This window comes from Lentinus tigrinus (assembly GCF_003813185.1).
Source record: "Lentinus tigrinus ALCF2SS1-7 unplaced genomic scaffold L226scaffold_3, whole genome shotgun sequence".
Classification (NCBI taxonomy): Eukaryota; Fungi; Basidiomycota; class Agaricomycetes; order Polyporales; family Polyporaceae; genus Lentinus; species Lentinus tigrinus.
The window spans coordinates 664,958-678,303 of record NW_027137912.1 but is presented as its reverse complement, the minus strand read 5'-3'; the positions used below and the strand labels follow the sequence as shown (position 1 = coordinate 678,303).

General features: G+C 57.2%; 6 protein-coding genes across 6 annotated transcripts; 3 read left to right on the top strand and 3 right to left on the bottom strand.

Annotated features, from left to right (window-relative positions):
• Positions 1–133: 133 nt before the first annotated feature.
• Positions 134–1,749, top strand: L226DRAFT_500195 (GTP-binding protein ypt1; the record flags this gene model as incomplete). The annotated part of the gene is made up of 7 exons (XM_067677755.1): positions 134–199; positions 295–414; positions 678–690; positions 750–833; positions 888–1,018; positions 1,077–1,180; positions 1,243–1,749. The coding sequence occupies 7 exons, from the start codon at positions 134–136 to the stop codon at positions 1,337–1,339; spliced, it is 615 nt and encodes a 204-aa protein (XP_067540522.1). The 3' UTR covers positions 1,340–1,749.
• L226DRAFT_550165 (cyclin-L1) lies at positions 1,655–2,824 on the bottom strand. Its single transcript, XM_067682733.1, has 4 exons — positions 2,648–2,824; positions 2,514–2,595; positions 2,080–2,462; positions 1,655–1,993 (listed from the first exon to the last, which is right to left on the bottom strand). The coding sequence occupies exons 1-4, from the start codon at positions 2,791–2,793 to the stop codon at positions 1,708–1,710; spliced, it is 897 nt and encodes a 298-aa protein (XP_067540521.1). The 5' UTR covers positions 2,794–2,824; the 3' UTR covers positions 1,655–1,707.
• A 120-nt stretch (positions 2,825–2,944) lies between these two features.
• Positions 2,945–5,164, top strand: L226DRAFT_566493 (uncharacterized protein; the record flags this gene model as incomplete). Its single annotated transcript, XM_067683921.1, has 3 exons — positions 2,945–3,198; positions 4,276–4,900; positions 4,961–5,164. The coding sequence occupies 3 exons, from the start codon at positions 2,945–2,947 to the stop codon at positions 5,162–5,164; spliced, it is 1,083 nt and encodes a 360-aa protein (XP_067540520.1).
• Positions 5,165–5,335: 171 nt separating this feature from the next.
• L226DRAFT_566492 (uncharacterized protein) lies at positions 5,336–5,838 on the bottom strand (the record flags this gene model as incomplete). Its single annotated transcript, XM_067683920.1, has 4 exons — positions 5,336–5,413; positions 5,470–5,508; positions 5,579–5,677; positions 5,740–5,838. The coding sequence occupies 4 exons, from the start codon at positions 5,836–5,838 to the stop codon at positions 5,336–5,338; spliced, it is 315 nt and encodes a 104-aa protein (XP_067540519.1).
• Positions 5,839–5,885: 47 nt separating this feature from the next.
• On the bottom strand, positions 5,886–8,125 carry L226DRAFT_530144 (vitamin B6 biosynthesis protein). The gene is made up of 10 exons (XM_067679771.1): positions 7,659–8,125; positions 7,558–7,587; positions 7,373–7,501; positions 6,636–7,107; positions 6,544–6,582; positions 6,462–6,487; positions 6,365–6,406; positions 6,275–6,310; positions 6,184–6,224; positions 5,886–6,135 (listed from the first exon to the last, which is right to left on the bottom strand). The coding sequence occupies exons 1-10, from the start codon at positions 7,800–7,802 to the stop codon at positions 6,090–6,092; spliced, it is 1,005 nt and encodes a 334-aa protein (XP_067540518.1). The 5' UTR covers positions 7,803–8,125; the 3' UTR covers positions 5,886–6,089.
• Positions 8,126–8,784: 659 nt separating this feature from the next.
• L226DRAFT_186067 (galactan 1,3-beta-galactosidase) lies at positions 8,785–11,409 on the top strand. The gene is made up of 15 exons (XM_067672740.1): positions 8,785–9,208; positions 9,270–9,347; positions 9,402–9,498; positions 9,563–9,579; positions 9,635–9,675; positions 9,758–9,876; positions 9,932–9,937; positions 10,006–10,110; positions 10,167–10,207; positions 10,261–10,329; positions 10,385–10,616; positions 10,748–10,864; positions 10,920–11,025; positions 11,093–11,223; positions 11,281–11,409. The coding sequence occupies exons 1-15, from the start codon at positions 9,068–9,070 to the stop codon at positions 11,316–11,318; spliced, it is 1,338 nt and encodes a 445-aa protein (XP_067540517.1). The 5' UTR covers positions 8,785–9,067; the 3' UTR covers positions 11,319–11,409.
• The last annotated feature ends 1,937 nt before the right edge of the window (positions 11,410–13,346 follow it).

Below are 13,346 nucleotides of genomic sequence, written 5' to 3'. Positions count from 1 at the left end.
TGCGCTTGCCAAACACAGCGACACGCGTCACAACCACCGCCTGTGCCCTCCCGCACTCCTCACCTCCTCCCTCCACGACGTCCCGCTAATCCGCCCCACAAGCCGCGCCCACCCCAAGACAACGACGAGCACCATGCACACCAGCGAATACGACTACCTCTTCAAGCTCCTCCTCATCGGCGACTCCGGTGTCGGCAAGGTGAGTCCAATCTGAGCGCGGGCTTCAATCGCGCGGCCTGCTGCGGACACCTCAGGATTTGCCTGCTCACAACGCTCGATACTGGATGGTTCTAGTCGTGCTTGCTGCTCCGTTTTGCCGATGACACCTATACCGAGAGCTACATCTCCACCATTGGCGTCGACTTCAAGATCAGGACCATTGAGCTCGAGGGCAAGACTGTGAAGCTCCAGATTGTGAGTCACTCCATTTCAGCTGTCCTAGTCGGGATTGGGAGGGCTTCCGCTGCGTGTGCTGGCATCTGGTGGGGTTTGTCGTCGCTGGGGGTGGCGCTGCTTTGATTTTGCCAGCACAAGGGCGCTGTTGGTTGTGCGCTCAGCGGATGAACGCGGCATTATCTCCAACCTTGCTTCCGCTCACTGGAGCTTATCCCGGCGAAACGGGTTGATTATGAGCGTATGGGCGAGCACTGACCTTGAACCACCTCCTATGTCTCTAGTGGGATACCGCCGGTGAGTTTCCCGTTTCCTTCTTGCCGACCGCTGAGCCACATCTCACTCTTTGTCCTCAGGCCAAGAACGTTTCCGTACTATCACCTCCTCATACTACCGCGGCGCGCACGGTATCATCGTTGTTTACGACGTCACCGATAACGGTAGGTTCGGAAGGCTTCGAGGAGGGACGCGTACTTACGACACATAATCAACAGACACTTTCACGAACGTCAAGCAGTGGCTGCAGGAGATTGACCGTTATGCATCGGAGGGTGTCAACAAGCTGCTTGTGGGCAACAAGTCCGACTTGACGAGCAAGAAGGTCGTGGAGTACAGCGTCGCCAAGGTACGTAAGCGCATACATATCCAAGGATCCCTCAGTGCTTAGCAGACGCCATCTACAGGAATTCGCGGACCAGCTCGGTATCCCCTTCCTTGAGACATCTGCGAAGAACGCGACGAACGTTGAGCAGGCCTTCTTGACGATGGCTAAGCAGATCAAGGACCGGTACGTCGGCCGAGACCCTCTGCATTTGTCTCGCTCGCTCTGTGCTGATGACTCGGATCTAGCATGGGCTCGACGACGACCGCAGCCGGTACCGGCAAGTCATCAACGATCACGCCGGGCCAGACTGTCCAGCAGCAGCAAGGCGGTGGATGTTGCTGAACGGCTCCCTCTCCTTTTCCGCCGTGTCACGCTACCGCTTGCACTCTGACAGCAAGGGGACTGTCGAGCAGGCTGTAGCCGGGAGGATGATGATACAGGAATTCGGTTCTCCGTCGTATAATCTATGCTTACAGCCTTGTTGTTGGACTGGTCTCGTTCATTTCATTTCCGCTTGTTCTGACGGCTGTTCCGGGAGTGGCGCGCTATTCCTCGACTTCTCCCAGGGTACAGTTCGTTGTACCTGTTACGATACACCACTAGGAGTGGGGGTAATGATCATCATGCCGTGGTGTTTTCTCTAGATCTCCATAACTTCGCGGCATAGAGGGAAGGGTGCAATTGCAGATGTATGATAAATTACATCACCGCTAACTACGGGGAGCATTAGGCTGGTGATCTTCCAGCCATGCACGAACCGCTTTTTTGGATACCAGACCCAGGACGCGAGCTTGGTCTTCAAAGCTGCGTTCGCGGTAGAGTCTCATGATATAGCCAGCTACACTCCAGACGTCTTCCCAGTCGGCGTCAAAGAGCTCCCACCAACAGCTGTCTGGGGAAGTCGGGAGCGCAATGCCCAAATGTCGCGTGGCGAGCAGGATGGCGGCGCTGACAATCGTGGGGACCGCGTACAAGGCGTACACCGGCGTTTGCAACCTGTAAAGCAGAGCAGAGCAGGAGCCAGAAGCCAGGGTCAACGTGAACGAGAGTCCTGGGAGTGGAGCGGAAGAAAGGATACTCGCGCGTCATTTAGGTAGCCCCAGGCCCGAGAGGAGACATCCTCGCGCTCGGTGAGGCCGAGGAGGCGGAGGTAGTTAACCAGCGTGCCGTAGGGGAGGACGACGCGCACGTCGAAGCCGAGGCGCTTGAGGATTTGCATCTCGGCCACGACGAGCGCGTCCTTGAGGTCGTAGAAGGTGTTTCCGAAGTAGGACATGGGCACGTATTTGAAGTCGGGTACGTTGGCGGCTGAGGTGGATGTCGAGGCTGAGGAGGGCGCGGCGGAGTGCTTGAGCTTGTGAGCGGCGCGCTGGAGGAGTAGGTCGTAGACGTTGATGAGGTCGCGCATGCGGATGGGACATTCTTCCAGTTTGGAAGCTAAGTAGAGCGCACCCATGCCCACGTCCTGAGGTACACTGAGCAAGCGTGGAACGGAGGATAGCTTAGGAACACGCACCCCAATGCCAAACTGCTTCATGGAGGTCACATACCAGAACCGCTGGAAGAGTATCTGTGCCGTTGCGACGGCGACCTGTTTTCTACCCATGCATTCATCAATATGAGAACTGACAAAGAGAGAGGACGTCTTACTGGCGTAGGAGCACACCAGCTTCATGGATCAGTTTACACCCATATGCGCGAAGGTCCAGTTCGAGGTCCTCGGGAATGCCATCTTCGCGAGACGGTGTCTTCTCTATCTGCGCAAGAGATGCCAATGGATACAATGAAGTTGACATGTGTTCGTAAGAGCAGCTTGGTTTATGAACAGGATGGCAGTGGGTCTCAGCAAGAGGGCGTCAACGGTTTTGGAACGTACAAACAAGGCACAACAGATGACCCGGCGAAACGACTTTGCAGTGGTCTGGTTCTCCGACTCGCACTCCCGCCATGTCGCACTTGCCACAGAAACCAGACTTCGAGTACCAGGCGCGCTACCCGCCCGACCCCAGGCACTATCCTCGCGGTCCTCCCCTTCCTCCTCCTGGCTACCCTCCGGCACTCGAACGATATCCTCCACGCGACAGACATGCGTATCCGCCGCGCTCTCCGCCCAGGTCGCGGGCCCCACCGCCCATGGACTCGTACGTGCCTGCAAGACCGCCGGTCGACCCGTACCGCTCCCGCCCCCCGCCACCAGAAATGTACGTCGCAGGATACTATGACAGTCGCGAGGGTGATAGGTATATGGGCGAATGGGACAGACGCGAAGACTACCGGGCGCGGCCTAGGGATGACTGGACACGGGACAGGGATAGAGACAGAGAGAGGGACAGAGATAGAGAGCGGGACAGGGATCGCAGGTGGGAGGAGGGTGAACGTAGGAGCTATGAAGGTGAACGAGGAGAGAGGAGAGATCCAGAGCCCACAAAGGAGCGACAGTGGCCGAGGCCACGGGATGACGATAGGGAGCGGAGAGAAGAGTGGGCACGTCGAGAAGCAGATAGAGAGCGGCAGGAGAGGGAGTGGGCACGTATGCGCGATGAGGATAGGGAACGGGCGTGGGCGCGCGCAAGGGAGGAAGACAGGCGGTATACTCGCGACAGAACGCATGAGATCGAGCCTGAAAGAAAGTGGATTCCCCGTACGTCGCGTTCACCTCCGCGCCGGGTGGGTAAGTCGTCAATGGTCCATCCTCTGCATCCAAGCTTATGGAGAATAGCTCCAGGCAAAGCTTCAGAACAGCCGTCGCACCCGCCTAGCCGTGCACGCACACCTTCGCCGCCGAAACAACGTGTTCCTCCTTCCCCAAAGCTTGGTGCTAGCCGCGCCGCTTCCCCGTACAGGGTAGAGAGATCGCGCCCTATCCGTGCGCGGTCACGGACGCGGTCGCCCTCACGGTCTTTGGTGGGTGAGGTCAGGTTGGGTAACCACTCAATATCGGTGTCGCGCAACTCCGCTCGGCCTGGTCGAAATCCTTCGCCTCGGGACACCGATTACAGAAAACCGCAAATCCGTCGCAGTCGCAGTCCACGACTACGCGAAGTACGGCGAGAACCTAGCAGAGGGAGTCGCGCCGGCCCATCAGACTACAGAGGACGAGATCGACGTTCGCCGCGCCGCCGTTCGTACTCCCCGGTCTCTCCTCGTCAAAAGAGAACCCCTCCCAGAACCCCTCCCAGACCGGCAAGACGAAGAACGCCGTCGCCCCCGAGCCGCTCCCGCAGTCGCTCTCCCACCCACACTCCTCCGGCCAAAAGGCATGTCTTGCCGCCACTCAGATCGCCGACACGACCGCCACCACCCCCTCCCCCTACTGGTCCACGCATTCGCGCTCTTCCTCCACAGCAACCCGTGCCCGAGCCTCAGCCTGACGCAGATGGCGACATTCCCATGGAGGAGCCTCAGACCGCTGAACCTGCACCTACACCTGCTCCCGAAGCCGTTCCCGCATCCGCATCTCCGTCTGTTCGCGCCCCTAGTCCCGTGCCCATTCCCGCTCCCGCGCTTGCTCCTGTATCTGCAACTGCATCAGTGTCGCCGCCGCATCCTATAGCCACTGTCCCTGTCTCGCCGCCAACAAAGACAACACATGTGGTTCCGTCTTTGCCTCCCCGGCCCGACATCGAGCCTGAGCGCAGACCTACACATCCACGGCGACGGTCGCGTTCGCCCCCAACTGCGCCCCGGCATCACGTATCAACACCGTCGAACAGAAGTCCCGCTCAAGGTCCTCATGGAGGTCCTAATCTACCGCCGAAGCCCGACTGGGGTCGTCGGCACACCACGCACGTTAGACCAGTGGATTCGCCCGCGCCGGTGGTAGCTCCGGAGCCCGTCGGCTTCCAGCCTGTTATTCCCCCGTACCAAGCGAAGATGAGCATCACGGCCGGTATTGAGGCTGAGGTAGGCCTCATAACACTGGAGTCTTGTTGCCGGATCGTCTGACGATGTATTATTGTGCAGATTGCGCGCCTGCGTTCGCACCGGATGCACATCGAGCACGAGTACATTGAGATCGCGAAGGAGACGCGGATGGCGATGAACGACATGTTCGTAGCGAACTGTGAGTTGCAGTTTGCGAGGGAGCGGCGCAAGTTCACGGGCCCGCTGTTCGAGAAGGCTAGGGAGGGCCTGGCCGGAGTAGACTTCGTCGTGGAGGAGTCATGAGCTAGCCGTTCTTTCCTTGTCTCTCGATGGCTGTTCGCACATCCTTACTTGGGGCTATTGATGGTACGGGACGACGTAGTGCATCACGATTATAATGCTACATACAGATATTAACCGCTCGCATTCGCTGATGATAGATGAACTGTGCCTCCAGACTCCGTTGTGTAGGGTTCACGTCTTCGGCAGCGGCTTGCACTCGATGTGCGTCCCTTTGGGGTCCATGGGCAGCGCGCAGAAGAACCCTTGATCCTGTCCGCTCCAGTCTCAGGACTTGTTCGTGGAAATGACATGACCATGCAACGCACCTGCATAGCTTGGAAGAGTCGCGTCGAATGCATCTGCATCTGCACACCGAGAGGTGGAAGTTGGATGTCAGCCGCACGACAGACAGGATGAACGGGACACGGGACGGACCATGATGCACTTCTTTCCCTTCTCCTTTCCGTCCCTGCACAATTCAGACTGTGGAGCGTCACGCTCACTAGTAAATGTGTAGGTCGAGTTTGGGTCCTCCTGCAATTGCACCCGGTGTAAGTCCCAGTTGAGACCTCAAGCCGCGTCGGAGGCTAACGCACCGCGATGAAGTCCTTCAACACTTTCTCCGGAGTTTGCGATGATGTCTCACTTTGCGAAGACTGGGTTAGCTTCCCTTGGAGCTTTTGAGCAAGAGACATGGCAGTGGTAGTGGTGGTAGCTCTGAAGGGGTTCAAACGTGCATCAAGCGCCCATATCACTGCCGGAAGCCAATGACGTCACTCCAGGCATCGCGGTTAGCGACATCAGTGGTATACTTACAAGTTACAACACTGCTGCGAATGCTACATTTTCCTACATCTATACATCTTCGACTGTGCAGCGCCGAGCCAACGAAAGTCCCTGCGCGATCTATAACCTACACCCAAGCGCTGCTCGAATTTCGACCGCTTTACCAACCGCGGTCGGCAAGGTGGCCGCCCTGGAGGTTTTTGTCGCTGCAGGATGGTGAGCAACGGACAAGCGGCTCAATAATGATCACTCACATGTTCAAGCCGACCATGGCAGGGCCGAGGTCTTCAGAGATCTACAAGAACGGTATCAGACTTGCAGACACCGTGTTGGTGGTGTCCATACCTCAGCCAGAAGTTTGGCGTTGTTGTAGTGGGTAACCTAGAGCCGCTTCTCAGAAGGCGTATTGGATGCATGATTGCAGGGAAGACGTACCGATTGCACGATCGCACGCGCGCGCTTCGCAGGGTCGCCAGACTATACAAGAATAAGTTTTAATAGTGTCCGGACGGAATGCTTGCCTTGACCGTACCTTGAAGATTCCGGAACCAACGAAGACTACAACAAAGGACCGTCAGAGAAGCCGCTGAAACGGAAAAAAAAACTGTACATACCACCGTCACAACCAAGCTGCATCATGAGCGCAGCATCCGCTAGAAACAAGCATTAGAGAGCAGCGCCGGGATGTAGGACAGCGACAGCGTACCTGGAGTCGCGATACCGCCCGCAGCGAAGTTCACCACAGGTAGACGCTTCAGGCGCGCCGTCTCCTTCAGAAGATGGAACGGTGCCTGGATATCCTTCGCGTACGCGTAGAGTTCTTCCTCGCTCATGACGCTTGCCTTCCGGATCTCGCTCATGACCGCCCGCTGGTGTCTTACCGCCTCCACCACATTGCCGGTTCCTGCTTCGCCCTTCGTGCGGATGAACGCGGCGCCCTCAGAGATCCGACGGAGCGCCTCGCCGAGGTTACGGGCACCACACACGAATGGCACCTTGAATGCATGCTTGTTGATGTGGTGTTCATCATCCGCTGGGGTGAGGACCTCAGATTCGTCGATGTAGTCGATCCCGATAGCTTGGAGGATTTGGGCCTCGACGAAATGGCCTATCCGCACCTTAGCCATCACCGGGATAGTAACGGCATCGACGATCTCTTTGATCATGTGAGGATCACTCTGTAGAAGTGTTCTCAGCAACAGTGTCATGTCTTTCCGGAGCGACAAATGACATGGTCGTTCCGGTCGGCGGATGAGTCCCCCATGCCGACCGCGCGGTGAAGTGAACGAACGGATCTCGCTTTGTACGGTCGCACGGTTTCATACCGTCCGGTCACTGGAACGCGCCCCGCCCAGACGCGGCGCTGGACAACAATATTGGAGGATTCGCGAAGAGATATCCCACGAGATGGGCCGCAATTTCAGAGAGTGGCATGTCACTTACCATTCGTGCAACCCCGCCAGTGGCACGGATATCCGCAGGTACACGTTCGAGGGCCATGACGGCGCACGCACCGGCCTCTTCGGCTATGCGAGCCTGCTCAGCGTTCACGACGTCCATGATAACGCCGCCCTGCAAGCACACTCGTGAGCATGCGTGGGGATATGCAGCCTTCTTCCTGCGCTAACCTTCAGCATCTGAGCGAGCCCTGACTTCACCTAGAGCCAAAACGCCACCCCAGAACGAGTCAGCTTGAAAGCATCTCCGCCGGTTACAATGAAGAACGCACCCCGAATGTACCCAAACTTCCGCCTGCTCCGTCCTGGGTCTTCGAACGCGTGGGCGCGACGACAGGGGTTCCTGCGGGGTTCCCAACACCGTGCGTGACGGGCGGGGTCGAGACTGGTGTCTGGCCTTGAACTGGAGTAGTCATTGCTGGTGGTGGCGGAAACAGAGAGAGAGACGCGGCTGGGCGCAGAACGAAGAGAGACCGTCACACGAGAAGAATTTTCGCAGTGGCTGAGGAGAGAGCTGAGCAATGACTCCCACCAGGTGAGCTATGTGCAGCACGCCGGAAACATTTTATGCCCTCGGCGTCGGCGTGGCCTTCCGTTCGCCCCGTCTTCCGCTCTTCTGTGGTGATTGACTAGATCTGACTCGCCTGTTTGCCGCACATCCCACTCTTACCCCCACGACGTGAGCGTAACGTATGGCCGAGCTTTGTCAACACATCGGCGAGCGCAGCGCGGTGCGGCAATGCAGTTAAGGTTGTACAGGGCCGCAAAGAAGCAGTCAGAGAGGGTAAGTCTCGTGCGATCATCCATGCGGGGAAGATGGCACGGAGGAAGTGCGCATCGGCCCTCTACTCCGCTGTCATGAGATGCATACCAGGTTCTCCCGCGTGCTGCTTGAGGCCTGAGGCTCAGAGATCTCGACGATGCAGGCGGAGTTGTGAAACTACGGCAAGTCGTTCATGTTCTGCGGCCATCCCTGCAGCATGTAGTCACCGCACCCCAGAAAACTTGTCGCATCGTCGCGACGGACCGAGCTACTCTTTGCTAAGTAGGAGAGACGTATATGTTGCCAAGTAGTATTTGCCCTAGGACGACGAGGTACGATTCCTGCAGAACGACTCGATTCATCGGTCCATCAATGCACCGATGATCATAAGATGCGTGTCCAAATGCTGCCCCTAGCAATAGGCATCTTGGACTAAGCTTCAAGAACAGCTAGTCCTTGGTCGCGGTATGTGAGGCTATGTGGTGCACACTCGGACTTCGATGTTGCTCACATGAGTTGATTTTGATCTTAATAGCTCATCTGCGGAACGATTTACCCATCCCCTCCAAACGTCTCCTTGCAACTGGCAGCGTGACCGAAAGTCAATACAAAGGACGGTCATTCTTGCGATACTCGGGCTGCTCTGGTGCTCTCCATCTTCGCCGGTTCCGACAGGATTCTACTCGTTGATGGCGGGGCCCGCCGACCTTCTGTTCGTCGGGACCATGCGCTCGAGCTGCTTCTCAACGGTCCGCGAAGGACCGCTGCATCCCATCTCCGCGTTCTTCCAGGCACAATGACGACGGAGAGACCACCCCGAGGAGCATCCGATGATACAAGGCGGGCCGTCAAGTTCCTCGGAAATCCTACATAAAGCCAGGCGTCTTGGAACACACCAGAGGTCGATCCTCGGGTACAATGTTCTCGTCACTGTTTCTCCTCCTCGGCGCGCTCGCTGCTATCTCCTCGGTCCGGGGCCAGTCGGTCATCGTGCCTGGTGCCCACTGGACGGACACCAGCGGAAATGCCATTCAAGCTCATGGTGCAGGCATTTTCAAGGTGTGTACACAGGTTGCTTGCTATCATGCACACCAGAACTCAAGCTCGCATGTTTGCTTAGGTTGGCAATACCTTCTACTGGGTCGGAGAGGACAAGTCACACAACAGCGCCCTGTTCAAGGCGGTTTCCTGCTACTCGGTATGGTGAAGTTGTCATAGAACTGGAGTAAGATCTCTAATAGCATCCCTTTAGTCCACTGACCTGGTGAAATGGTCGCGCAACAATGACGCTCTGACGCCTATTGCGAACACGATGATCTCTACCAACAACATCGTGGAGCGGCCGAAGGGTGAGTCTCGATGGTCACCAGAGTTCTTCTCTCGTTCCCTGACCCTGTTGTATGCGCTCGGTAGTAATATTCAATAGCAAGGTATGCGGTTGGTCTTCGGAACGTCCCTTCATTACCTGAATTCAACCCCAACAAGAATCAAGAGTATGTCATGTGGTTCCACTCGGACTCCTCGAAGTAAGTTCGGACTCCCGAGAGGGCTGGGCCTGTACTCGTGACGCAACGCGCCGCGTAATACTGACAATCCCGATCTCTATAGCTATGGCGCAGCCATGGTGGGTGTAGCTACGGCAAAGTCTCCCTGTGGCCCGTACACGTACAAGAGCAGCTGGAAGCCCCTAGGCGCCGACTCGCGCGACGAAGGCTTGTTCCAGGACGGTACGTAAATAGACTTCATGTATCGCTTAGGGCGACCTTCTCATGCATCTTGCAGACGATGGTACGTCTGACAAGGTATCGCTTCGTGAGTGGACGTCAGCTCAGTTGCGAGGGACTGTCATGCCACAGGCACCGCATATCTGCTCTATGCATCTGACAACAACCAAAACTTCAAGATCACGCGTCTGGACGACAACTACTACAACGTTACTACCACTGCTAGCCAACTGAATGGTGAGCATTTACAGTACATTGCAGACCGAAAGGGTACTAATGACATGTCATCCCAGGTGCGACGCTCGAGGCTCCTGGAATCGTCAAGCGGAATGGTGTATGTACTACCGTCCTTTCTCCTGAACCAATGCGGCTGACTGCTCATTACAGGTATATTGGCTCCTTGCGTCCCACACGAGCGGTTGGGCACCAAACCCGAACAAGGCGTTCCACGCCACGGTACGTCGTCTCACTGACCTTTCAGCCAAGTAGACGCTGATCATGCGCACCCCAGTCGCTCTCTGGCTCATGGTCCTCGGAGGCCGACATCGCGACCGAGAGCGTGCGCACATGGTACTCGCAGAACGCGTACGATCTCCCGCTTGGATCGAACGCAATCTACATGGGAGACCGATGGCGGTCGGACCTGCTCGGCTCAAGCACGTACATTTGGTACCCGCTTGACTTCTCGAGTGGTTCTCCTCAGCTCATCCACGCCGATGTCTGGAGCGTCAACCTTGCTGCGGGTGAGTGCGATGGCGATGCTTCGACTCCGATGTACGGCAGATTACGGGTCTGTCGTACGAGGCTCCGCCATGCTCTCACCACGGGCACCGTGAACTGCGGCGACTGCGTACTAATGTACTTGGCCCAATAGGAACTTGGTCCGTGGCGTCTGGAACGACGTACGAAGCAGAGAAGGGAACCCGGAGCGGTTCCTCCACGCTTCTGTCTGACTCGTCTTTCTCTGGCGGTCAAGCTGTTGGATACCTTGGTAAGTCCATTCATCCGGCATCACTGTCATCACATCATGTTAACCCAAATACCAGGAAATGGCGGAAGCGTTTCGATCACTGTGCAGGGACGAGGCGCAGCTCAGTGGGTAGCGCTGTACTTCGCAAACGGCGATTCGAGCTGGAGAAACACGACTGTCAGGTGCGCCAGCCTAGCTCATGGTCTCCCAAGGTCTAGGCTGAAGCCTCACTGTGATCTGCACTGGCAGCGTCAACGGCGGTTCGCCCGTCTGGGTCGACCAGCCCAGCACCGGCGGTGGCCATGTCATCATTAGCGTCCCTGTGCAACTGAACCTCAACTCCGGCTCGAACACAATCACCTTCAGCGCCGGCCAGAGCAGTAAGCACGCCATCCGCACTCGTCTCGCCATACCATAAATACTGAGTCGCTTCCCAGACTACGCTGCGGACCTTGACAAGATCATCGTCTACTGAGCCCGCTTCCCTACTTATCTCCCGGTTGTCCTGTGCCACCAAGCATCCTCAAGCGGCGCCTCCCGCGCGATGTACGCATCTCTGTGCGCTGAATGCAAAGGTCGGGTGGACGCTCCACCGCCCGTGTGCTGCTGCCAAATGCCTCCGTACGCCCGTGTTCCCAGTCGTTCCTTATTTTCGCATGCTCGCGCGGGTGCGCTCCCACTGCTCGCTCACTTTGCGTTGTGAATCTGCCGAAGATCTGTCGCACGCGTCAGGTGTTGGCGGTCGCTTCTCCCGCACATACGGTCGTATTCTCTCAACCGTCGAACGCCACTGTCACCACCAACACATGCGCGCGCGGCCGGGCGTGTGTCCGCTGACGAGTTGCTGCGCGAAGATTGACCGGGTTCGCTGTCGCGCACGTAACTGTCATGCATACGATCATCGTCCGAAGCTGGGTTCTGCACACTGGCAGTACCTAGTGCCATGTACTGCAGCTACTAGGAACATCCTGCTTGGTGTACAGTACACTAGACGTCCCGTGATGTTGCGAAAAATTCCGCTGAATGCGAGGAAGCATGAAGCTCCGCTGCAGCAGCAACCAGGACGCAGACGTTGCTTGCATCTTGAACTCTGTATCCTGAAGACATGCTGCGTGAACGTTACGTTGAACGTTGAACGTTCTGAACTCTGAGCTGCTTCGGAATGAGATGCCGCAGTCAGCTGCCTGGCGATCACCCACGTCGCGAAGATTCGTCGGGCGAAGTGGTCATCGTGCCCGGCCGGAAGTACTAGTCTGCCAGTGCTGACAGTGTCACGATACCCCATACGCACTCTACATACAATCAGGATGAACGTTCGCAGCGGCCGACGGCGAAACGGCGACGGTCAGTAAGTAACGCAACCGTGACGATCGCGGCGGCCCCGGCGGCCCTATTTTGCGATTATGTCGTGCGTCGGGATTCGTCAAGGAAAAACCGGAAACCGTCTCAGCCTGTGCAATGCACTTCCTGCGTGCTGCGCAATAAATAGTACGGCCGAACGATTGCTGTATGACCGATTTTCCATCCGTCAGCTGGCCGAGCCCAAGTGGACTGTCTTTCGAGCTTCCGAAGCCTCTCGTACTGGCTGTACCACAGCTAGTGTCAACTAATTAACAGCTACAACGACTCGAGCGGTACCAGGGTGCATCCGGTGGGAGATGAGTAGAGTACACCGTCCTGAACATCGTGGTGGTTCCAACCGGCGCGCAAGTGCACCGCATCTTGCGGACTGTCCACCGCCCAGTGGCATCCGAATCCTCCATACGCTCCCTCCTCAAGGCCTCACGCCCCAAGCTCTACCCCAGCCGACCTGTTCCTGCCGAACGTTCCGCACCCCCAGATAACGTTATATCTGTCGAAGAGCACGTAGCACGCACAAGTACTACCATACCACTCACACCGCCGCGCGCGGCGCCAAGTAGCCTCAAGGGAACGGAACCACGCCGCACGGACCTGTGCCTCTCGCTCTGTGCCTGACCCTATGTTGCCGGGTGCGTCACGCTTGCGATATGCACACTCCCGCCACTGTCAGATCATGCCAGGGATCATATGCAAGAGAGAACATTCGTACACGTTCACACCCGGCGGCGCGAGTTCCAGCCTCAGCCCAATCCAGGTTCCGGGCGGGTTGCAAATTCGACGTTATCCTGAGGTCAAAACTCAGAGGGGCCGTGGCTCGTGGCGCCCCCACATCCGTGCCCTAACCGCGATACGTGCGGATATCTGGTGTCACAAGGCCCAAGGGGCGAGGGGACAGGAGGCACTTGCCCGTTAGAATCAGATCGCGCGCAGCGGGAGCGGGACAATGTCCAAGTTCAGAGCTAACGTCGATGGATGATCGAATGCGGTCGTATCTGGCACGCAAGTGACAGGCATGACTTGGAAGTTGTCAGTTGTGTCTTGTCAGATATGAGATGCGTTGTGGTCGGGCGTCGCGCGGGCAATTTGCGGCAGCAGAGCTGGCATTAACATTGGTGCAATAGCAGTGTGACATGGGGCAATC

Excerpts from the sequence above, each read along its gene's own strand:
- L226DRAFT_550165 (XM_067682733.1), bottom strand. The coding sequence starts at position 2,793 with ATGTCAACTTCATTGTATCCATTGGCATCTCTTGCGCAGATAGAGAAG. Across the intron at positions 2,463-2,513 it reads TGAAGCAGTTTGGCATTGGG|GACGTGGGCATGGGTGCGCT; the intron begins GTGCGTGTTCCT and ends AGTGTACCTCAG. Across the intron at positions 1,994-2,079 it reads TGGGGCTACCTAAATGACGC|GTTGCAAACGCCGGTGTACG; the intron begins GCGAGTATCCTT and ends TCTGCTTTACAG.
- L226DRAFT_530144 (XM_067679771.1), bottom strand. The coding sequence starts at position 7,802 with ATGACTACTCCAGTTCAAGGCCAGACACCAGTCTCGACCCCGCCCGTC. Across the intron at positions 7,588-7,658 it reads GAAGTTTGGGTACATTCGGG|GTGAAGTCAGGGCTCGCTCA; the intron begins GTGCGTTCTTCA and ends TTTTGGCTCTAG. Across the intron at positions 6,225-6,274 it reads ACGCCAAACTTCTGGCTGAG|ATCTCTGAAGACCTCGGCCC; the intron begins GTATGGACACCA and ends CCGTTCTTGTAG.
- L226DRAFT_186067 (XM_067672740.1), top strand. The coding sequence starts at position 9,068 with ATGTTCTCGTCACTGTTTCTCCTCCTCGGCGCGCTCGCTGCTATCTCC. Across the intron at positions 10,330-10,384 it reads ACAAGGCGTTCCACGCCACG|TCGCTCTCTGGCTCATGGTC; the intron begins GTACGTCGTCTC and ends TGCGCACCCCAG. Across the intron at positions 10,617-10,747 it reads GAGCGTCAACCTTGCTGCGG|GAACTTGGTCCGTGGCGTCT; the intron begins GTGAGTGCGATG and ends TTGGCCCAATAG.